At 37.9% G+C, this 25,382-nt stretch overlaps 1 protein-coding gene across 3 annotated transcripts in view; it reads right to left on the reverse strand.

Moving 5' to 3' along the window:
- sardh (sarcosine dehydrogenase) overlaps window positions 1-25,382 on the reverse strand; it is a 45,711-nt gene that overhangs the window by 16,121 nt on the left and 4,208 nt on the right. For all 3 annotated transcript variants that reach the window (XM_056736311.1, XM_056736312.1, XM_056736313.1), the window contains 11 exons: window positions 25,164-25,287; window positions 24,519-24,619; window positions 22,417-22,521; window positions 17,314-17,443; window positions 13,025-13,111; window positions 9,052-9,142; window positions 7,290-7,431; window positions 1,626-1,709; window positions 1,381-1,494; window positions 1,157-1,295; window positions 75-188 (listed from right to left, as the gene is read on the reverse strand). In XM_056736311.1, the coding sequence (XP_056592289.1) occupies window positions 75-188; window positions 1,157-1,295; window positions 1,381-1,494; window positions 1,626-1,709; window positions 7,290-7,431; window positions 9,052-9,142; window positions 13,025-13,111; window positions 17,314-17,443; window positions 22,417-22,521; window positions 24,519-24,619; window positions 25,164-25,287 (1,231 nt within the window). The remainder of the gene's footprint in view (window positions 1-74; window positions 189-1,156; window positions 1,296-1,380; window positions 1,495-1,625; window positions 1,710-7,289; window positions 7,432-9,051; window positions 9,143-13,024; window positions 13,112-17,313; window positions 17,444-22,416; window positions 22,522-24,518; window positions 24,620-25,163; window positions 25,288-25,382) is intronic.

Here is a 25,382-nt window from a genome sequence, read left to right on the forward strand (position 1 = left end):
ATTAATATGAGATTGGCAGAAACGTGTGTTACCTCCGCTTTAATCCTGAATAAAAGCCTATCCGTTCTGTTTACCGGTAGATTCGGGTGTCAGAGGAAGATGGGCAGCGCCGGGCTCCAAACGACTGACGGTAAGATCAGATTCGACTCCGCCTTTGCTGTTTAACATGCAGGTGTACACTGTAGAGCCTGATGGACAAAACATGAGCTTCAGAAACTTAGACTATCTGTCAGAAAGAGATTTCAAAATATGTATAATACATCAACAACCACTAAAGCATTACACATCCAGTCAAAGTACAAAATAAAGATTCAGCTGTGGTTTTCGATTCCTGCTCAATTCCCGATATTACTACAGATTTTTTTATTTATTAAAAAAAATAAACAAATGCATTACAATTTTCTAAGCTATGACTTTTTACATTTAATAAATGTCTATTGTTTCTATAACAATACCTTTTTCCATTCCAATGTATCATTAATAATATCATTGATAATCTTATTTACTAGCCGTTTTCAAAAATAAAGCACATCTCAAATTACTATTTTTCAAATGTCATACTTTAGGAATATAGATAGACAGATAAAAAATCTGTTAATTGTATTAAAATATGTAAAAATACTGTGATATTACTGTTAAATGCAAGTAGTGCAGACATGTGTTGAAAATGTTCTGTCCAGCTTTAGCCGCTTTAAATACAAAAAATACTCTTTATATACATGCAATTCTCTTCTCGCACATACTGAGCTCATCGAGAGTAAGAGAAGACGATCCGTTTACAGTCCGTGTGAAAAGATAAACGTATTTATAGGATTTGTTAAATGTGTGGATACATGTAATTCTATCTGCATTGTGTGTGCAAACAAAGCTCTTGCGTTTATGGATGCAGAATATTAAATGTCATTCCACAGCTCTAGACTTCATCCATCAGTTTTTTATGAAGTCTGCGCTGCTTTAGGCAAGAATCAAATGTGATTTGGTTGACCAATGACATCATCAAAGGGGCAGGGCATGCGCTTATGAAGGCTCTAAAGAGGAGTCGATTCCTTAAGTGGAATTCTCGACGTCTTAGAATCGAGGAATCGGCAGACATCATTGCGAATAATTGGCTAAATCAAAATGTCGTATCGGTGCGCCGATCGATGGCCAATCTCACCTGGTGCCTTGTTGACATCAGCTGTAAACAGCCAATCAGCTGCTTTCTTCGCATCCGGACCAGTCAGGTAAAATTTCCCAAAATAAGACATGTCAAAAACAGCCACAGCATTCCTGCAGGTGACACACTCGTCGCGAATCTGAAATGAAACACAAACACTCTCTTCAGTCATACAGCATGAGAACTTCAGCTAGTTACACAAATACGCACAATTATTCGCTCACCACGTCATGATGTGGAGGAAAGTCAAAGGTGTACTCATTGCCGAGCAGCTCGTTGTATTTGTAAGCAGTGTTTTTGGGCACATCGTAGGCACCGTAGTAATCATAATCCAAAACCTCAAATAAAAGAAGAAATGAACACAGACCTCAGTGGTTATTTCTGCTACAATAAATGCTACGTTATTTCTGTCCCGCTTATGTAACGGCGTGTCTTTTTGTATGTGCGCTTGCGTTGTTGTGTTTCTTACAGGTGCAGAACCGTCTGGATTAAACCAGCCTGGTCTCTCCCAGCCGTGCCTCTCCTGAAACACACACCTCTGATCCTGCAGTACCTGTTACACAACAAAACCTTCAAGTTAACACTGTATCACAACCAAAATTATACAGTTAATGCCAAACTCGGTCACTGACAACCACGATAGTTTAAATGAAAAATGTATATTTGACAAATTACATTTTTACACGTATTATTGTCAGCCGGGTGAAAATCTCCTCTACTTCCCATTTAAGAAATGTTATATTTTATACATTTCCTAATTTCTTTTCTTCATAAAATAACATAAAAAATACAGCACATCTTTATTCAAGAACTGGAAAAAGCTATTATCAATGTCCATAGCTAAAAGATGCAACGAGTTATGTGTGCATTTCTCACAGTAGGGACTTTGTATTTGAAAGGCATTGTTTTCTCACGCTTCTAAAAATAGCCCGTCACGATTTCTCTGACTATTTCCGAGTTCCAAACAAAAAGGAGGAATGGGTCCACAATCTTTCTCGATCCCCCGCACACCATCAGATTTTTGTGCTTTTCCTCGGGCCTGAGAACTGGCCGGTTGCTAGGCAATTTGCCTTCTGGGTTTCAGAAGTCCATACGTTTGTGTCCAGGATTGAAGTATGAAACATGAGTCACACACAGCAGCTGGTCTTATCCAGCATGAAATGCTATTATTTATTGTTTGGCATAATGATAATGGAAGCGTTCTGTAATTTTCCTGGGCTAAAAATATTTGGTAGGATTAATTTGGCCGCTGTTGCCATGCCAATAAGCCACCATGGTACTTTTGGTCCATCCTGTAGCTTAACAGAGAAATTTAAAGACAAAATATACACTTGGGCGGTGATAGGCACTGAAAAGAAAAGGACAGGAAAAGTTTCTACTGTAGAAGCAAAAAACGAATCCGACAACAATTAAGATTCAGTCAAGGTTCTCTCGGTTTATGAGAAAGTTTATGACCTAATTTTAAATTAAAATTTCATTATTTATTCACCCTTATATTGTTACAAACCTGTACTGCTTTCTTTTATATGTGAAACATAAATGCGTGTATAGCAATGGCGTGCAGTGCATTTACCAGACTCCTTTTCCATACCTCAAATAAATATCTTTTTTTGTGATAGTTCACCTGAAAATGAAAATTCTGTCATCATTTACTCACCCTCTTGACATTTCAAAGCTGTATGACTTTCTGTCTTCCGCAAAAAACAAAAGAAGATATTTTGAAGACAGTTGGTCAACGAACAGCGCTGGCAGCCATCACTTCTATTGTATGGACACAGCCAATGCAAGTGAATAGGGGCCAGTTAACAACATTCTTCGAAATATCTTTTTTTGTATTGCAAAAGAAGGAAATCATACATGTTTAAAATTACAAGAGGGTGAGTAAATGATGACAGAATGTATATTTTTGGGCGAACGATCACTTTAGTTGCATCTTTGCTTTGCCAAAGTATGAATAAGAGATGTGATTGGTTGGCTACCGCAGAACAATTCCTTATAAGCTGGTTGCACATTGTACAATTTGGAATAGTTGTTAAGATAGGTGCTTCTCAGGCTGTACAAACATGAACCCAGCCATGTGACACTGCAGAATTTTGCTTTAAACTTACACATGTCAAAAAAAAAGCAGGACTGAACTTCAAAGCTTCTGATTTTGATCATAAACATCTTTTAGGATTCTCAAAATCGGTCTTAGGGGTCATTTTAACTGGTTTCAACTAATAATGTCAATCTTATTACAAGTCTTAGCAGTTCTTTCCAGAGTTTTAATAGTTTTTTTTAGTTTTATTCATATTTCAAATTAGCTTTTTTGTTTTTATATTAATTTTGGTTAAATGTCAAGTAATTTTGTTATAAGCCCTTGACATTTGATTTATTTGTTTGTTTTATGTTCCTACAGTATCTAAGATCAATTTATTTGTATTTTATTCTAGTCTGCTTTTGTTTATTATTATAATTTTAGGACCTCAAACTTATTTCAGTTGATTTTTGAGGGAACATATACATTTTACGTTTAGTTTAAGTTTTTCTAATATTTTTAGGCAAATAATTCAATTGATTTAAAAAAACAGAAAAATGTTCAAAGTTTTAATTTTAGTGAACCAAACTTCAACGTTTTGGAACTACAAAAATGAAAATGTATGAAAACAAAGACATCATCAAGAGAATCACATGTATTCTGTTTCTTGACAAACTGTCGTCTTTGTTTCTTTGTTTGACCCACCAAGGTTAACTTTTAAGATAACTTTGTACGTAAATGTTTTTATTCCCCAGTTATATCAGTAATGCATCCCTTGCTAGCTCTTAGCAGGATTAACTCAGGAAGATTTCCAAGTTGGAAATGAATTAAATATTCAAGCAGAATGTCTAATTTATAGTCTTCTTAGTGAGGTTCAGCGGTCTAAATGAACGCAGAGTGTTATTATTGCTAGCTATCCATATTTCAGCAGGCTATTATTCACTAAGATGAAGCCTTCTTGTGTGGCTTCACGCCTGGAGGCCAGCCAGAACAAAGTGGTATTTTTGGAAACACTTAAACATCATCTTTTTTAGCAGTAGCTTAGCAACAAGTCTTTTTAAGCAGCCACGTGCTCGTTGAGAGGCTGGCAGCCAGATGCTGCATAATGGATTCACACGTAACGCTTTTGGCTAGCTGGTGCAAGCTAAATTGGCAAGTTGCAAAGTTTGCCGACTAACATAATGATTTGCACTTAAACCAAAAGCTTTTTTGATGTAATTAAGACAATTTGTTCTCACAACAGGCCTATGCAACACTTTCGGCCTCTATACAAGGCATTTTTAACACACAGGAAGAAAGGTGTGAAGTGGGATATAAGATAGTAAGAGGAGAGAGGAGAGTAAAAAACACTTTAAGTTAAGCTGCATTTTTACTTTATAAAGCGATCTTGTGCCGATCAACAAAAGTCAACAAAAATGTAAACATTTAAAAAGCATAATCTGATGATGTGGAAAGTGTGAAATTCATAATAAAACATTTTGATTAATGTAAAAATCTATATATTTCACAACTCATTAACAGATGAAAAATATAATAAATATAAATTAGAACATTTAGTCATTTGGCAGACGCTTTTATCCAAAGCGACTTACAGTGCACTTATTACAGGGACAATCCCCCTGGAGCAACATGGAGTAAAGTGTCTTGCTCAAGGACACACTGGTGGTGGCTGCTGGGAACGAACCAGCAACCTTTGATTTACCAGTTCAGTGGTTTAACCCACTAGACCACCATCTCCTCCTCTAAATTAGAATATATATATATATATATATATATATATATATATACACACACTCACCTAAATGATTATTAGGAACACCATACTTACACTGTGTTTGACCCCCTTTCGCCTTCAGAACTGCCTTAATTCTACGTGGCATTGATTCAACAAGGTGCTGAAAGCATTCTTTAGAAATGTTGGCCCATATTGATAGGATAGCATCTTGCAGTTCATGGAGATTTGTGGGATGCACGAAGCTCCCGTTCCACCACATCCCAAAGATGCTCTATTGGGTTGAGATCTGGTGACTGTGGGGGCCATTTTAGTACAGTGAACTCATTGTCATGTTCAAGAAACCAATTCGATTCGAGCTTTGTGACATGGTGCATTATCCTGCTGGAAGTAGCCATCAGAGGATGGGTACATGGTGGTCATAAAGAGATGGACATGGTCAGAAACAATGCTCAGGTAGGGCGTGGCATTTAAACGATGCCCAATTGGCACTAAGGGGCCTAAAGTGTGCCAAGAAAACATCCTCCACACCATTACACCACCACCATAATTGCATTAATGAGAAATTGAACAGGTGTTCCTAATAATCCTTTAGGTGAGTGTATATATGTAGTGGTGTAGGCGAGGCGAGACCGTGGTTCGAGTTCGGTGAGTAATTGTGAATTAGCGCCAGCTGTGCACACACCGGGCTCGAATCACGTAGGGGATAGGGAGCATATAAAAGGAATGAGCGACTGGACCGTCGAAGAGAGAGGACCGGGCCGAACTTATGTTAAGTTTATATATATGTTCTTGTGTTTTTTTATTTATGTTTTGTTCGCCGGCGGTCGGCCGTGAGGGGCCGCCGACTTTTATTATTTCTGTTATTAAATAAATCTGTTCCTGCCTCCTTCCTTCCCTTTTATGGATGTATTACAATATAAAAAACAATTTATATGAATTAAAACATACAAACAATAAAACAAATATGTTGAAGGGGTCATATGGCACGAACACATGTTTTTCTGTATCTTTGGCTTGTTATAAGTTGGCCATGCATGTATAAAGTGTTGGAACAAAAGATGCATTCTATCTAAAACCGAAAGCTCACCTAGACCTGCCTGAGACGCCTCGTGTAACCACACCCCCACAAGAAAGGTGGGCGTACCTGTCAGTACAATTGCTTTGGAACCTGGTGTTCAAAATACGGTGAGAGGTGTTACATTTCCGTCACACTCTTGCAGTATTCGACCAATCACTCACACTTGTTAACTGGCCAATCATAGCACACCTCTCTTTCAATAAAATCTGTGCATTTCAGAGAGGCGGAGCAAAGAGGAGAAACAAACATGCAAGGACGTGGAAAATACATTGTTAGTGAACCTTAAATCGTGTATCCACATTGCATTACATCTAAAAAAATGTATTATATTGCTGTGTCATATGACCCCTACAAATACACTTTTAAAAATAAAAGTGCTTCACGATGCCATAGAAGAAACCATTTTTATTTAAAGGGCCGCAATCCCAGGTGTTTTCTGCAATGTAAAAATAGTCAGAGGTATCCCCAGAATGTGTCTTTCAAGTTTCAGCTCAAATAGTCTTTGCCGATTGGAGATACGGACCGGTGAATGTTGGTTTGTCGATCTGATTATAGGGCCTCTTCCTCGGAAGCAGAGCTCTCGGCGTCCCACCTGGGACATTCGATAGTTTATAACTCCGGCCGCCAAGATCGCGACAATACAAACCTGTGCACATCGGAAAGGTCTCCTCCTGGCCTCCTTTTATGTTCCATTTTACCTCCAACAACAGCACCCATTTGTTCTCTCTTAGACATTTTTGTCGCTGGTTAGTGGCTACATCTGCTGTTGCCTGAAAAGGGCTGACAGCGTGTCTCTGGCGGATGGTGGAACTAGGCGCTCATAAGGCAGATTCTGTGAGCGGTCATGGGCAGGTGTAAATCAATGTGACATCAGATTGTTAGGGGATCGCCAACAGCCTGTTTTGTGTCACTGTTTTGGTTTAATGGAGATTACAAAAAATACAATAGATGGATTTGTATAATTACAGGGTGTTTCTGCACACACGCTGGGGACTCAATTTCTGGTGGATAAACATTTAAAAGTGCGTTTTCTGGGATTACGGCCCTTTAAATGGTTCCATAGAGAACCTTAACATAAGAAGAACCATTCTGTGGTGAAAAAAGGTTCTTCAGATTAGATGAGAAAGAGATGGTTCTTTGACTGAATGGTCCTATGTGGAACCGGAAATGGTTATTCAATGGCATTTTTGTGAAGATCCTTTTAAGCATCTTTGTTTTTAAAAGTGCAATTTTCAGTTAAATTATTATTAAATATTTTAAAGTTTGCATTGCAACAGGAAGAAGAGAAAGCGAAGATAAAAACCTGATGAAGTGGGTCTTTCCTCATGTTGCGGCTGGCCAGAGGTTCATCGTAAGGGAAGACGACCGAATAGTTTTTGGCGTATGACTCATGACTTCTCTCTCTGATCCAGCGGTTATTGGCAGTCAGGGAATGGTGGAACCTCCTGAGATGGAGAAAAAGGAAGATGATAAGCACACAAGCAGCACTAATGGAAAGCTGAGGGTTAAGTGTGACAGAGGGTTCAGAGTGTTCTGTGCTTTATGAATGCGGCTGACCTTGACAGTTCCACTGATCACTTTCTTTGTTCATTGACAAACGTGTGCTTTGGGTAAAATCATTACCGGGATAAAAAATGAAAACTGATGCCTAAGGCAGTGGTTCTCAAACTTTTCAGATCAAGCATCACCTTTAATAATATTAGTTGTTCCAAGTACCACCTGATGACCGCCATTGAAAATCACATGAATAAACACTCAAATTAAAAGTAGTGCTGTAAATCTTTATCTTTACACCTCTTCCTCTGATTCTAATGTAAAATTATTATAAAAACACAAACTTTTTTATCAACAAGCCGTTTTCAAACTAAAGAACATGTTTTTTCCATGTTTTTTAAGTTAGTCAGCAGTAATATTAGACACAAAACACTTTTCTGTAGTTCCCTGTAAATGACTTTTATGGGGGATTTATTAACTTTGTGGGGACTTGCAGAAAGACTACAAACTTATATCAAAAATCAAATCCCTTTATTGTCACTTAATCATACACACAAGTGCCACAGTAGGTGAAAACGTATATTAAAGACAAACAATGTGGAAAGAATATTTAACAAATCAGAAAACTAAATATACATATACATTAAACGTCAAGAGAACAGCTGTACAAACAGAGACTTACACTTAACTGCAGCCGCTCTTGTCAAAGCAACGCGTCAAAAATACATTGCAGCGCGTGCTTTATTGATTTAGACTCGAGTAGATGCAGACGCCTGTTGAATAAGCACTTTACAGCAATAACAGCTAATAAACAGCAGTTCAAGTGCGTAAATACAAAAGAAACTTTATTTACACGCAGCTCATCGGAAGAGAGAGAGAGAGAGACTCTCATGCGCCTGTGTTTGAGCTGCCGTCACGCGCCCGAGTTATATCCACCAATAATAAATAAATAAAAATTCATACAACTATTTTAAATTTGCACATAGGCTGAAATGTAGTCTGTATTTATCAATCATGTATTCAACATTTTAAACTGTATTTAGAACACGAAATGCAAACTAATATCTAGACTTTTCTGTCGTGTCACGTACCACCGGGGTCTCTTCAAGTACCGCTAGTGGTACGCGTACCACGGTTTGAGAACCACTGCCCTACGGGATTAGATGTTGGTAGGATTAGGAATCAAGAACGCCTTCTTTTATTTAAAAAACACATGAGAGTTAAGTTTTTTTAAGATATTGTTATTGTGGATAAAAATTCAGTCGGAAGAAAGCAGTGCTGGAGCTCCAACGTAAAAATAATATGTAACAATGACCCTTTTTAAAGAAACCATCACAAAATCTTTACGATTCTCTGTGAAAACTGATACTTGCAGTTCCTCCAAGATTAAAAAAACATGATTAGACATTTGCATTAGAAGCATTTATAAGAAAGGTCAGTAACCTTTGCATTTCCCTTATTGATTTATTGGGAACAATCATACAGATTGTGAAGACGGATCAAATCAATCGCAGTAGTTATTTGCTATATAGATCCATGAAGGGTTAAATGTAGTGCACACATAAATGTACCTGATATCGTATCCATACATGTCTTTTTCAGGACGTCCGTGGATGATCCAATGAGCCAGCTCCCTGCCACATCCTCCCCCCAGCATCATACCTGCCAATCAAACCACAGAGCATACCCATCACATCATTGTACTGTGAACAATGAAAAGATCCAACCAAAAGATCTTCCTTAAAGGGTCTGTTCACCCAACTGTGATCAACTTCGAGTTGTTCCAAATTTGTTTGATCTGATGAACACAGAGAAAGATAGTTGGAAGAAATCTTTTCAACCAAACAGTTTTTCGACCCCATTGACTACCATAGTGGTCAAAAATGACAATGTAGAAAAAATTACTTACTTTATAATTTGTATTGTTATGTTGAACACCAAAGAAGATATTTTGAAGAATATAGGATATCAAACAGTTCTGGGGCACTTTTGACTACCATTGTCATTTTTCTACAATCAAGTTTTGCCTTTTTATATTGGACCTGGGTTGGATAATAAAACAAGCAGATTGACTAGGAGACATTTGCAAGCAGGACTTCAAAGGACGTTTCAAAGAAGTGTTTTAGAGGTAGGTTATGCGCGCACACACACACAATATCAGAACAGAACAGCTTTCACAGCCGATGTTGAATTCATGAAGCTGCTATTGGACCATTGCTTATCTTAGAATGTGTGTAGCTGAATTGTTTTTACCAGCTGTAGGACTGTGATGAAAGTGAATGTAGTTTAGTGCGTAGCTCAGTCAAATGTTTAATCTCTGATAACCAAACACTACTCCAGCTGCTCTTCCTCGCCCCTTTTTTGGCGTATTCCTCTGAGCGGAGGTTATTAAAAATTATTACTATTAAATAGTGACATCATGTACCTGGGAAGTAGAGGGCTGTAGTCCGATCCAGCCGTTCTCTGCAGTCCTTGAAAGTTGAATTCTGTTAAAGACAATATCTCGCTTGGCACTGAACTTTGAGCTTTATCCTTTTGGAGGTATTGTTTATGCTTTAACAGCATGGTCAAGGCAGTGGGGACCATTTTTGGGTGAACTATTCCTTAAAGTGAACTGTGAGCTGCGTTTTTCTGGATCAAAGTACAAAAATATTTGGTGTCCTAACCTATTTAAAGATTTAAATCTACCATATTGTTTTTACAGTAGCCCTAAGCTGACAAACTGCTCAACTGAGTGACCCGTTTCGTAAATACATTATCTCCTTCGGCAAAGAAGCGATAATGTGACGATATCCTAGTCCTTTGTCAGATCTTACTGTACCTTTTGTTATTTTACTGTATTTTTTCCCAATGTGCAGGTGTAGGGTTGATATACTCTAACCTATTGATATCAGTCACCAGTTTCTTTAGACCAAATACAAGGTGACCTTTGTCTGACCTTCTGGTGAATCTACAAGAATCCCTTCTTAGTCTGTTATTGGTGCAGACTGTAGTAGTTTATACATTTATTTATGGGCATAAGAATTTATTCAATGCAAGGTACAGTGAATGCATCACTGTCTGTTCGCTGGAAATTGAACCCCTGACCTCATATTTGTCAGTGTAACGTCTACCAGCTGTGCTACACGAACCTGCTTTCATTCATTTCAGCCTTTGGTCTGTGTTGTGCTACGGCTGCTGTGAACTGTTGAGCTCTGGCCTGAATGAGAGTTCAACGCTGCATGACTGAATACTTTCATGCGGACAGACTTCCCCTTCAATCTTTTCCTCACAATTCTGTTCCTACAGAAAGGCAGCGGATGTATTTGTGTAAATGTCAGGGGCGATGAGAAAGAAAACTGGAGGAAATACAGAATTATAAAAATAAGAAAAATAAGACTGGAAAAGAAACTTTCGAGTGGTACCGTTCAGGAAACATCCTAACACAAACCTCAGGTCTGGCCAAAATTCCTTTCAGTTGTTGTGGACGCTAATATTGCATATTGGATTTTTCATTAAAGGAACAGTTCAACCCAAAATAATCTTTGGAGTTGTTACAAACCTGTATACATTTCTTTGTTCTGATGAACACAAAAGAAGATATTTGGAAGAATACTTTTGACTACCATTGTCAATTTTCCTACTATGGTGGTCAATAATGGCCAAGAACTGTTTGGTTACAAGCATTCTTCAAAACACCTCCCTCTGCGTTCACAACAAAACAATGTCCACAGATTTGGAACAACTCTAGGCTGAGAAAATGATGACAATTTTTATTTTTGGTTGAATTGCGCCTTTAGGTAAACATGCAATGTTCCCCAAAGCACACACACACACAACCAAGACTCGACCCATTTAATCAGTTTTCCTCAAACTCTTTCCAGACAACGTCGACATCACCATTCTCCTGGCCTTGTCTTACAGCGTGATTGTTATAGTAATGAAGACCATGACAAGGAGAGAGAAAAAAATAACAGATGACAAGTGGGGGGATGGCGGGAAAGACGTTCTCTTCGTGGTCATGCATACGAATGGAATCCTTTGGTTGGACACACACGAAAACATCCCACAGTTCTGACGCAGTCAGACACAAGGAGAATCCCTGATTAACATCTGGTCTCGCATGTATGACATAAGAGCCACTCCAAGCACTTCTCATTGAGGATCTGACATTCACATTGACATTCTGTGACCACTTGGGATCGGACTTTGACCGATCAAAAAAACAAAAAATCCCAACAATACATTAACAAAGACACATTTCGAAATTCAAATCTCATTGCCAACATTTACTTCACTATCAACTTTTTCTTACTTGCAATGTATATCAAATGACATAACTGCATCACTTGTGTTGTGGTACTCGAGAACGGTCTCAAGACAACTGTGGGAATTACACTAAATTGATTTATGTGTTAACATCATTCATGTGATTGGATGTAAAACTTCTGGCTTTAAAAGCATTCGCCACTTGTTCCTTATTTGATTCTTCTGTTACTTTTGTTACTCTCAATGCTGGTAAGAGGAGAATGGGGGATTGTCTTAAAGAAATCTCTCAACAAAATGAATACGCACGAAGGCCCACAATTTCGGAGATGTGATAGCTAAAAGGTACAGGTATTTAGCAAAATAAATCATCCTAGTTACTTCTATTACTTTTAAGTGTTTTGTGGATCTTTGAATTTTGGGAGTGCTGGTCTTGGTCCCGACTCGGTCTTGGCCTGCCTTGGTCTCGGCCCCTCAAACTGTTGGTCTTGTCTTTGTCCAGACACCCGCCGGTCTCTGTCTTGTATTGCTCTCGATGGTCTCGACTACAACACTATGCATCACGTCCTCTCGAACTCTTCTTAGTTCCAGGAAATATGTTTTGCATGCTGAGGTCAAATATCGTTGTCGTCAAAAAGCGCATGCGTGCATATAATATTTGATTCCTACAGCTTTGTTTTCTGATCCGTATGCGTGATCGCGACCTGTGATCCGTCAGCATGTCTGAAGCCTGCAAGGTGACCCGCCCCAAACTGAGTGTAGTCAGCGTAACTTTAGAGCGGGACTGTGTTTCATCCGACCTTCAAAATCACATCATGGCTATGTCCAAAAATATGACCTCTCATCTTTCTCTCATGTTTAAATAGAATCCAAAACCTAAAACATGTTTTTTTGGAAATCTTTGTACAATCTGAGTTTATCTTGCGGAAGGAATGTGTCTACACTGCATCTCTTTAGTACTAGACATGCAGAGGTCAGAGTTCAAGTTGGTTCAGGAATAGGTGCCTTCAATATTAAGAGCGGGTGGGGGTGAACCTTTAGATGTAAACGCTGTGTGTGTTTTCCTGTTAAACCCTTTAGTGTTGGAAGATATTTGTGTGATTTTTGACCATGTGGGGACATTATAAAATCTCATAAATAATGTTGATTTGAAAATGTAAAAATGCAGTAAGATTTGTATGAGGGTCAGGTTTAGGGGTAAGGTGATGAATAGGGCATACATTATACTATGTCTATGAAAAGTCACCATAAAACATGGAAAACCAAAATGTGTGTGTGTGTGTAAGCTTCAAGACTTACCAGCACTGTTGAAACCACAACCTAGGAAAAATCCTCTCACTTCTGGGGCCTCACCCATCAGGGGCTTATGGTCTGCAGTAAAGGATTCTAGGATGAAAAACAGTCATACATTAACTCGGGATGAACCAAAATGAAAATTCTTGGCCAAAACCAAATGTATTTAAACACTTGGCCAAAGGTCCAATACAGAATACCGAAGACTTTCTTTCGCAATTATTTTGAATCAGAATGTTACATTAACATGAAAGATTTAAAACTGAACATTTTACACCAGCAGACATTACACCGACAAAGCACAGTATAACGTGAAATAGGTAAACTAGCAACATAAAAATAATGTCAAAGGATGTTTAGCAATAGTCCAGCTGCTCCCGTCTAAAGCACACCAGAGTTACCGGCTGCTACAGTCTATTGTTTGAAAATGTCCTCCTACGCCCAATCGTTCTTATACATATTAAAATGCTCTAACACTGCCAACATGTTTGCTGAATTTATAAAGTGTGGATGCCTCTAACACTACACAGGTGGCTTCTTGATTGCATCATCAAAAACATCATTGTTCGGTAGAACAGTTTTCAATTTTTTTTAGTGGTGGGCCATTAACGGCATTAACGTGCTGCGTTAACGTGAGACTCTTATCGCACGATAAAAAAAATGTCGCCGTTAATCTATTCTCAAAGTTGGGTTGGGAGCTGGGTCTATACTACGCAAGCTATGATGACTTTCACCTTGATATTTTAGCGCGGATGTATACCTAGCTGAATTCGCGTAATTCGCGTCATTCGCACCGCCTCATCATCTCATGACCAGGGCTTCATTCGCGCGATTCGCGCCGCAAGTAGGTCTATCGCGTCTTTGCATTGACTTAACGTGTAAATCACTCGCGCTTGACGCGCCATTCGCGTTTGGTCTGAACACAACATAACGTTACTGTGAAATTACCACATCAAACGTGACGTGTAACATGGATGCAGCTTTGAAGCCGCAGGGTTGCTTCAGGGAAAATTTATTTTTAAGAAGCTTCCCAATGGAAACATTGACAAGACTAAGGTTGTTTGCACCTTGTGCAATACGAAATTGGTTTAAAAAAAAACTTTCTCTCAACAGGTAGTGGTCTAGCTTTAGTTGAAACCAGTAAATTTGTATTGAGATCTAATGTATTATGGCTCCTGTATGACATATCGCTTGTTGCTCCCTAACTCTTTGTAAGTTGCTTTGGATAAAAGCGTCTGCTAAATGACTAAATGTAAATGTACTGTCCAGTCTCAAGTACCACCTAAACGCAAAGCATCCCTTAGCTAATGCGGATGGAAACACAAGTACATCTTTTGAACATAATTTATTTTCATCAGCAATTATCATAGTAGAACAGCTTTCTCAAGCAGTTTGTGATGCATTTTGGAAACAGTAGATGAGCCCCTGGTCTAATGCGCATGACACCCATTCTCAAAGACTAACTTTTAGTCATTATTTGGGTAGCACACATATTCTGAATGCCTTCGGCAGAATTCAAATGAGCCATTTTAATCTAGATTAAAAAAATAATAATCTATGCCCACCACTAGTTTTTTTTATTTATTCGGCCAAAAATAGCAAAAACACATTTCTGTCGAAGAAGTGAAATGATCTAAATGCTTATTTGGTATTATCGGCTGAATAATTCCAGTTGTCGAACATTCTGTGCATCCCTCACATTAAAGGTCCAGTGTCTAAAATATGGCGGCATCTAGTGGTGAGGTTGCGAATTGCAAGCAATGGCTCACTCCACCACTCTCCCCTTCTTTTCAATCAATACAGTGGCTCCCAGAGGAATAAAATTTTGTCTCTTTTTCGCTTTTATGGCTAAGGAGATAACATACATTATGTATGAAACGCGCTCAGTAGAGCAGTTTGTCTGTTAAGGTATATTTAGTCTTAAAACAAAAACATAACGCTACATTGTGTAAGGTCTTTATACACCTCTATAGAGATAGTCAATTATATTATATAGTATTTCTGTCAAGAGATCATCCAAAAAAGTACACACACTCATGCGATTCTGTGCGATTACTAAAATCTGATCTTCACTTTCAAAGTTGACTCTCAAGACCCTCTCAAGACTGTGAAAATGATCAAAGAGAAATACATTACAAAAGTAAACAATATAAGTGCACTTTTAGAAATAGCTGCCAACATGCAGAAAATGGCCCCTTTAAAGAGCAAAAGGTATAAAAGGGTGAAACTGCAATGACCTATTGTGCCTCCAGTTGGTCAGATCAGATCTTTCAGAAAGTGTCTTTAAAAATGTATCAGAACTGAGTGCTCACTTAATGGCCTGTTCTTACAGTAATGGTCAGAGCTTTCAGTCGTAAGATAGCTCAGGATGAGCCACAACTGAATCAAAGTCAGACATAAATGAAAAGATGAATGAGTGTGAAAGGCAGGAAATGGGGAAAAAGAAAAGCATAAAACGAAAAGATAAATGAATGCCAAACGAAGACGAGAGACAGTCGTTTTCCATTACTGTGTGTGAGAAAGTGATTTCTGGAGCATCATTTGCTTCCGAGTGGAAAGGAGCGAGAGTAAAAGCAAAGGGTGAGACTGCGGTTATGTTTTATTTATCATCTTCCTCTCCTCATCGCCCTTATTCATTCGTTGCCCCACCCAGACAGCTGTCCCCTCACAGCAAATGACCAAACCTCTCTGACTGCCATCCTCAGCAGAACACGCCCGCACGCCCGGTCACCTTGTAGTGTCAATCGCAGTCTCAACATGACTCAACAGAGGACCCAATGGCAAATCAAAGCCTTAAGGGCTGTATCCCAGATACAGGATTACGTTCCAAAAATGTATAGTTAACCCAAAACGAAAGATAGCATTTATTGCCCCTTCATCCCGGCTAACACACACCATTGTAAGAACTTTAATAAATGTTCGCTCAAAGTTATCTAAACATTTTTGCAGTGACGTTAAAAAAGCATTTTATCAACTTTATATGTTCTGAAAGCATTACTGTTAAAACGTTATCTTACATTGTTAGTGGAATATAAAAACATTCTTAAAACATTTTTTTTTAAAAACAAATCCACATTTTACTATAAAAATAAATTTGATTTAAAATAGAATTAATTAAAAAAATTATATATTTAAAAAATTATAATAATAAAAAAAGCCTTTACAAATCATGTTTTATTAACATTATATGTTCTGGAATCATTGTAAAACATTTTTTAGTGAACATTAGAGGAACATTTTAAATTCAGGAATATCATGTTTGTGAGTAAGAAAGCAAAGCGTTCTTAAAATATATATATATTTTTTAGATATGTTAAAAAAATCCACATATTCCTTTTTAATTTAAAAGCTGCTTAAAATTAATATAAATCAATTTGCCTTACAAGTCACATGAGTTTAAATTATATTGTAATGACTCAAACAATAGCATTTCGTAGAAGTTGATATTGGTTAAATTATTTTATTGAGTTAATGGAATTTTTCCCCATTGCGTTTTAATGTGTGCTTTTGGATTCTCAAACATGGTTGAGGACAAGATGATAATAAACCATCACCATAACCTACAATGATAAACTGCGTTCACATCAAAGCATTTAAACCCATGTGCAGATCATAATTTTAATAATAATTTTAATCTGGTGCTGTTACTTTTTTATAATACGAAACATCAAAGCACAGTATTTAAAATTAAGTGATTTTAATGTACTCATTGACAGTTACAGGGGACATCCGGGGTCATACCAAAATGTATAATTATTATGTGTTAAATGGGATACCTAAAAACGCAAACGATAGAAAACCAGATAGATACATGCGCTCAACACCTCATTTTTTTAATAGATATTGAGGGCGTGAATAAGAGTCTCTGATAGCACTCTCTATAAATGATATGAGAAGTGCTCACACACTGACCCGAAACCTGTGTGAGAGTGACCGACAGCGACTACAGTGTGTTAGCGGCATTTCACACCTGTCATCCTTTATTATGGCAGGTAAAGGTTGACTGAATCTCTCGGAAGAGCCGGAGCACAAACCAAACAGCCAGTAATACTAAAATATCACAACTAATAGATTGACTGGCACAGCACAGAGAACTTAACACAGTCTTCAAAGTAGATGAGTATATTAGTGGTATGTTCAAAGAAAATATTATGGATTATTTACAAATAATATTGAATTATTATTTCTTTACGTACAGTTTTTTTATCTATCTGATGGCTAAACTGAAATATCAGATGTTATGAAATATCGATGTAATGAAAAGGGAAGTTTGGTGCATTTATCTCTCTTAGTACCTGGTCCACAGACGGTGGATTTGATCCCAGTTTGTTCCAGAGCAGGTACTCTGTTAATGGCGCCCTCAATGTGCTGCATGAAGACGTCCCAGTCCAGATCAAACAAGCTGAAGGCAAACTTATCAGACACCTGTGGGGACAGAACAAAAAAAAGGTGTCTGTACATTACTATAGTATTTGTTTACTTGCTTTCTACTGCAGCTTCTGTAACACGCATTGATGAAGATCCACTCACAAACATGTAACTCATCTGAAGAAAGCGTCATATACAGGTTTTGACCCACATTAGAGTGAATAAACGATGACAGATTTTTTGGGGGGTGAACTATCCCTTGAAAAGCTATTTGGGTAAGAAGACTTGTGCATGATGTCACTACCAGTGGGCAGGGCCTCTTCTCATGGGCAAGATTTGAGGAACACCACCAATCCCTTGTTTAATGTTAGTGAGTGTAGTCGGAGCCGATGGTCAAGTGGTTCATGCTCTGACATATGGCGCCGGTGCGTCCCGGGTGACCAGAGTTCGAATCCCGGCTCGTGGTCCTTTCCCCGACCCCAGCCCCTCTTTCTCTCATCCACTTCACTTCCTGTTCTCTCCAAAAATTTCTGTCTGTCAAATAAAAGGCAAAAACGCCAAAAATAGATCGTAAAAAAAAATATATTACTGATTTTAGCTTATGTTATCTACTGCTGGGCGGAAATCCTGTGATATTCAACCAATCAGATTACGATTTACAGCGTGCTGACGTGTTTCCAAAAAAGTGTGCCTTAGGCAATGTTCACACTTCTTTTATGAATCTTCTAGCATCTGTTTTACATGATAATAGAGTAAACAGAAGTTTAAAAAAAAAAAGTCCTAAGCGCTTTTTTAAACGCAAACGTCTTTTTCTGTGTATTTTGAGATTTAAAAAAGTCAAGCTTTTTCACAGCTAACCAATGACAGAGACCTGTAGTTTCCATGACAACATGATAGGATCATGATTGGTCGAGAAGGCTCGAGGTCGAAAAAAGGCGGCTGAGACGCCCATTGAAGCATAGTTTTGTATAAATGTAAGTTTAATTTTCACTTTCAATCACTTCTTATTGCATTTCTAGCGAGAAAATTTTATTTTTTAATATGTGATTGGTCATTGCAAAGACGATCTCTGTTTATAATTCAAATAGACTTGTTTCTCTAAGTTGCCTTCGTGCACATATGCTATCTCTGAACATTGCCAGCTGCTCTTTGTAACCATAACGCCGCAAGGGTTTTTTTGTACTGAAAAAGCGCCATTGTCAACTTTTTCTTGTAAAAAAAAGAAGTTAAGTGTGAAATCGGGCCTATTGCATCAGACGTTTAGCCAACGGTCGTGGGCTGAGACTAAGGCTGAGATGTCTGACAGATCTGAACAGACACTGTAGTATCGTCAGAGTGCTAGATTTGTAATTGTGTTGGACTAAAGACCACTCGGCATGTCACAGTCCACACACGTCGCCACAGGGGACCGTGAATGAATGAGGGTGGGCTGGAAAGAAGCAGCAGACGGTGTGAGCAATCTGACAGCTGATCACATGATTATCACAGAATGCGAGAGAATATGTGGCCGGCGCGGACTAGATCGCAGTTAAAAATAAAAAGCGTAGAGGCCGGACAGGCGAACAGTCACGCGGTCTCATTAAGAGCTTGAGAACGGAGCTATTTCTAAAAACACATTCCTCAAAAAGTTCACACGTTCCTAAGTTATTGATTGGCTGTTTCCTAGCATGACTACTCCTTTGTGTACTGAATCCCAGAGCTGACAGAGAGTAAAATTTAATGAGATAAAGTTTTGTTCGGCTCTGGAGAGTCTGCAGGACACACACACACAGACAGACAGCACTGCTGGCTACAGATAATTGTAAGGAAGGTTCAGAATGTAAATTTGGTCATATGGGAGGGAGGAAAGGTAAGCTCATTCCATTCGGGTGCACAAAGTGCAGAGATGGCAAAGACAAAACTGCTGGCGATGTGAACATACACCCACTGGAATTTAACTATGTCGAGTTTTTCACAGTTGAACATGGGAATTATGGAAAATAATTCCACTTTTATTGTGTTTATTGTAGTGGTGGGCATAGATTAATTTTTTTAATCTAGATTAATCTAGATTAATTCCAAGATTAATCTAGATTAAAATGGCTCATTTGAATTCTGCCGAAGGCATTCAGAATATGTGTGCTACCCAAATAATGACTAAAAGTAAGTCTTTGAGAACGGGTTTCTCAAGCCAGGTGGCGCATTAGACCAGGGGCTCATCTCCTGTTTCCAAAATGCATCACAAACTGCTTGAGAAAGCTGTTCTACTATGATAATTTGTGATGAAAATTAAATTATGTTCAATAAGATGTACTTCCGCAATAGCTAAGGGATGCTTTGCGTTTAGGTGGTACTTGAGACTGGAAGAGCTCCTACAGTACATTTACATTTAGTCATTTAGCAGACGCTTTTATCCAAAGCAACTTACAAAGAGTGAGGGAGCAACAAGCGATATGTCATACAGGAGCCATAATACATTAGATCTCAATACAAAGTTACTGGTTTCAACTAAACCTAGACCACTACCTGTTAAGAGAAAGTGTTTTTTTAAACCAATTCCGCATTGCACAAGGTGCAAACAACCTTAGTCTTGTCGATGTTTCTATTGGGAAGCTTCTTAAAAATTAATATTCCCTGAAGCAAACCCGGCGGCTTCATAGCTGCATCCATGTTAGCACGTCACGTTTGATGCGGTATTTCACAGTAACGTTATGTTGTTTTCAGACCAAACGCGAATGGCGTGTCAAGCGCGAGTGATTTATATGTTAATGCAAAGAGCCAACAGACCTACTTGCTGCGCGAATCGCGCGAATGAAGCCCTGGTTATGAGATGATGAGGCGGCTTCTGCTTCCGCGAATGACGCAAATCACGCGAGTTGAAAAATCTCGTTCTCGCCCCGTACAGTGCAGTTAAGCTGGTATACATCCGCGCTAAAATATCAAGGTGAAAGTCATCATAGCTTGCGTAGTATAGACCCAGCTGCCAACCCAACTTTGAGAATAGATTAAAGGCGACATATTTTTTTTCGCGCGATAATAGTCTCACTGCGTTAACGGCCCACCACTAGTTTATTGTTAGGCGTATATAGAAAGATTGACCCAAGCAAGAAATGCCTTGAATATCACAGAGGGGGAGTTTAAATTGATTTAAGACCTAAAGCATTATCATATCGCATATGGTCAATTCCACATTTACATTTATGCATTTGGCAGACGCTTTTATCCAAAGCGACTTACATTGCGTTATCCTCTACATTTATACATAGGTATTTGCAATCCCCTGGGTTCGAACCCAAAACCTTGCGTTGTTAATGCTCTTACCACTGAGCCTTATGGATGTTACATTTTCAGTCAAAACATGAAAGTAAATTCTCAGAGAAATTATTTAAAGGAGTAGTTCACTATAAATTAAAAAGCTGTCCGTGTGTTTTTTCTTTTGTTGAAAATAAATTGAAGCGTTTCATGAAAGCTTTCCAGGGTTCTTCTCCGTATAATGTTCTTAAACAGGGGGCTGTTGTTTAAGGTCAAAATTTCAGTATGAGTGAATTATCATGAAATTCATTTTTTATAGTGAAATACTCCTATAACACCGATATATTGAATCATCTGTTGATATTTTACTAAACCTCTGATGACCGAGTCCAAATGTTAGAAAAACATTCATTTATGAAGAAGTTTTCTGTTTTAAAGTGGGGATGTGACCAAAAATACATACTTTGTAGGATTTCTGTGAATTTAAAATACCCAAAAACGGAGACAGATGCTTCATCACAGACCATAAAATAGTTACATTTATTTTCATGTCTCCATTGATGATGAATGTGAGAGTTTTGTTATGGATGTGACAATTCCATGCTTAGAAACAGCTCCACGCATTACTTGTAACATCCAGAAACTACTGAGAGCCCCCATGAACCGCGATTGCTGTGCAAAACTGTTCCATTGGAGTCAACGGAGCTGACAAAACTCTCTCTCTCAAACTGCTCTGGAAACCACACGGCTAAGCCCTAGCAGCCACTCATCACCCAAGTATCATACCCGTGGATGTTAAAATCTAGTTGCTGTGAAACTTTCAGTAATTATCATGAGACTGATGACCAATGAGCACATTACGCAAGACCAACTGCATTTCTACCGCAACCTTATCGCCCTGATAAGCACCAGGGTGACATACGGTATTTTCCACACACCAGTAACACAAAGATAAATTGAATACACTGCAAAAAATGACTTTTTTTCTTGTTTTCAAGTAAAAATGTCTAAAAATTCTTGAATCAAGAAGCATTTTCTTGATGAGCATAATAATAAATCTTGTTTTTAGTAAAAATATATGAAATTTCATAGAATTTTTGTTAAAAACAAGCAAAAAAATCTGCCAATGGGGTAAGAAAAATAATCTTGAATTGAGCGACTAAGAAAAAGGCCAACCTTAATTCAAGATTATTTTTCTTACCCCATTGGCAGAATATTTTGCTTGTTTAAAGCACTAATTCACTCAAATTTCATATTTTTCCCCAAAAACAAGACTTATTTTCTTAGGTCATTTACTCATCGAGAAAATGTATCTTGATTTAAGAATTTGTAGACATTTAGAAAGTCATTTTTTGCAGTGTATGCACAAGCAAAAAAATTAGTTTAAAGAAAGGGTAGAAACTGGTATCCAGGGCACAAACTTACAAACTAAACATGAAAAACACACAAATATTCATACACAAATACTAAGAAACATTATTAAGGGACTCGCACACACTTTAACTTTGTATTAAAACAGAACACACACACACATACACACACACACGGACCATGACAGTTAATTAAGAGACTTGTGAAACTGACACTCTTGGTGTAAGACACGCACCGCAAAACACATATCAAGAGCTCCCATGAACAACTGAAACTAAAGGGATCTAACGACAACACAAACACAAACACACACATGAACACAAGGACTGAATTTCAAAGAAACATGCACCACACAAACAACTTTCGTAATACTTTTAAAACACAGAACTATAATTTATCTGTCAAACACTCAATCTGTCATCACTTACATCATCCCAGAAAATTGGGTTGTGTTCATAGCCTCCCACAGAAAGAGCGTCACCTTGGAGACGGAGGTAGACAGATGCATCATGGTCCCTGACGTTGGGCATATTCTAGCGGGGGAAAAAACACGATTGATTCATATTCTCATCTCTCATTATGTTAATGTATGATATGAACAGATAAACGGGCCGCTTTTAGGTTGTACTGTTTGTTGATTTAATAACTGAGTGTAGTGATATGTGTAGTTTAACTCTTGTTTGTGGGCTTAAAATGTGGTCTTCTCAGTGCATCGGGCTGTAACAATCCCCTCAGGTATGAATCAGTTCATCAGTTTCACTGCCCAAGTAATATTTCATCATTTCAGTTTAAATGATGACACATTGGTCTCTGTGAGGAGTAAGAAGTCTTCCATCAACCCAAAGCTTACACACATGCACACCGTTGCGTAACCCACAAGTGAAGTTATTTCACAACGTGTTGTGTTTTGCTACTGCAGTATAAAAACTCTCTGGGTGATTGAATAAAACAAGTGCCCTTTCCAGCTTCATAGCATGATCTTTAAGCACAGTCTTCCTGAAAATGAAATTCTGTCATCATTTACTCACCTTCCAGTTGCTTCAAAACTGTATACAATTTTTGGTACACAGAAAAGATATTTGGAAGAATGCTTATAACCAAAAAGAGCTTCCCCCCCATTGACTACAATAGTAGGAAAAATAACTTTATATTTTCTTTATTCTGTTGAACACAAAAGATTATTTTTCACTGAGATTTGATTGGATGTATAATAACAGTCGATGCATTTTGAAATGAAACTGGGAGCAGACTGACAGTTAAAGGGAAGGACTAAAAAGATGCTGCATCTTACATCATTTAAGATGGATAGTCACTGAAGGACGGAAGTGCATTTTTAGATTTTAATTTAAGATTATGAGGGCACACGAATTTTGAGAAGAAAATTACACACGTTGGTTAACTATTTACAATAAACGCTGCAATATTTAGTGAAAAAATTGAAATATATATTTTTAATTTCACTTGCACTTTAAACTGTTCAAATACAGACCAAACCAAGAACAGACAGACAAAATCTTAAAGAACGGCAAACACAACGCTTCAAGAATTTATTAAGAGTACGACAGGATTATGCAAAACACAAATGCAGTCACAAAATTAGCACTTAATGCGATAAGCAAGGCACAGTTTCACAGCTTGCATGTGGGTTTTGAGTAGTGATGCAGCGAAATTAAAATTATGGGCCGATACCGAAAAGTTAGGGTGCACTCGGCCAAAAAACGATTTCGAAAATTACCAACATATTTTTTAAATCGTTTTTATTTAATTGTTTTAATTAAACACACTTAACCTACAAAATCATGCAAAAATCATGCATAACATAGAGCTTGTGTTTCATTTTCTATCTGTTGGTTTTGAAATGTTTTAGTTATATTTATTAGTTTCAACCTTTGTTAATCGCGTGCTTACATGATAACAGCAACAGTGAGCGCGAGCGCTGAAGGGAGAGGCACAGGATATGTCGGCTTTCTCACTGCCTACCTTTTTATTTTGGCTGAAATCGATAATGCCATTTTCAGGAGAAAATTTCGGTGCTTCACTAGTTTTGAGTGCTACGTGAAGGAGAATATCATTAAAATATTTTTTTGTTCTAAAAAGCTTTCAAACGTTGTCTTTAATATTAAGGAGGAGTGTGATGAAAACACAGACAGTAACTACATTTTAATACAACACAGTAGCCTAGAATTTGAGAGCATAAGAGCCTGGTTAAAGTAGATGTCTATGGTTTGTGAATAAAACAGGTTTTGTCAGTAAACCTGAACTCTGGTGCACAAAGTGCAACACTGGTGAATGATTTAAAAGCAGAGAGCATTTCTGATTGGCTCAAAACGAGGGCATTTCTCCCCTTGCTCTATATTTTCTGTTTACTATGATTGCAGAGGGGCACAGGTGTGATTTCTCACAACACCTATTTTAGTAATGTCTGTCATATAATAGGGACAATTTAAGTGAATTATTTTACACAGTAAAAGATGCCTTAAAGAGCTTATGAATGCATGTGGTTTTGTGCCATTTTGAAATGAATGGTTACCTGAATCCCCTCGATTCTTTCCGTGACAACGTAAGCGTGGTGCATTGCAACCAAGGGAACATTGACTCCTGCCATTTTACCCAGTTTAGTCGCCCAAACACCTACAAAAACAAACAAACACAGATTTCAAGATCATTTCATGTAGTTCTTTACATTAACACAGACTCAGTGATGGTCTCTGCAACAGTCAAACTGTTTTGACTTTAATTTAAAGATACATCAAATATCAAATGATATCACCATCTCTGTAAAGGTCTATGAGGTGTATGATTAATAAGCAATATTACCTAACCTTGTGTGTCTGACATTTTAATTCGCTAAGAAGCACATTTTTTATTTTATTTGTCTCTTGAGGAACAGTAACCAAACAACATTGACCACCCATTGCCTTCCATGGAATGGGCACAAAACCACTGAGACATTTCCACAGAAGGTCATACAGGTTGACATGATAATAAATATACAATGACATAAGTTTTATGTTGCCTGTAGAGCAGCATATATGTTAATAGAGCATTAAAGGGACAGTTCACCCAAAAATAAATGATGACAGAATTTTCCTTTTTGGGTGAACTGTGCCTTTAACCATTGGAATTTTCCAATCATTGACTGCCCCCTTCTGGTGAAAACAGCTCAGTTTCTCACCTGCACAATTGACCACACATGGGGTTTGAATGGTCCCGTGAGCAGTTTCTACAGCCTTTACTCTCTTAACATCCATATGATCAGTTCTTACTTGAATACCAGTCACTGGACAGTTTTCAATCACCTGTAAATTAAAGAGTTATGCATAGATATTACTTAATAAAATTGGAATTTATACAAGTCACCAACCTCCTGTAATTCAAAGCAACAGTATGAAAT

This window comes from Triplophysa dalaica, chromosome 22 (genome assembly GCF_015846415.1).
Source record: "Triplophysa dalaica isolate WHDGS20190420 chromosome 22, ASM1584641v1, whole genome shotgun sequence".
In the NCBI taxonomy this organism is placed as follows: domain Eukaryota; kingdom Metazoa; phylum Chordata; class Actinopteri; order Cypriniformes; family Nemacheilidae; genus Triplophysa; species Triplophysa dalaica.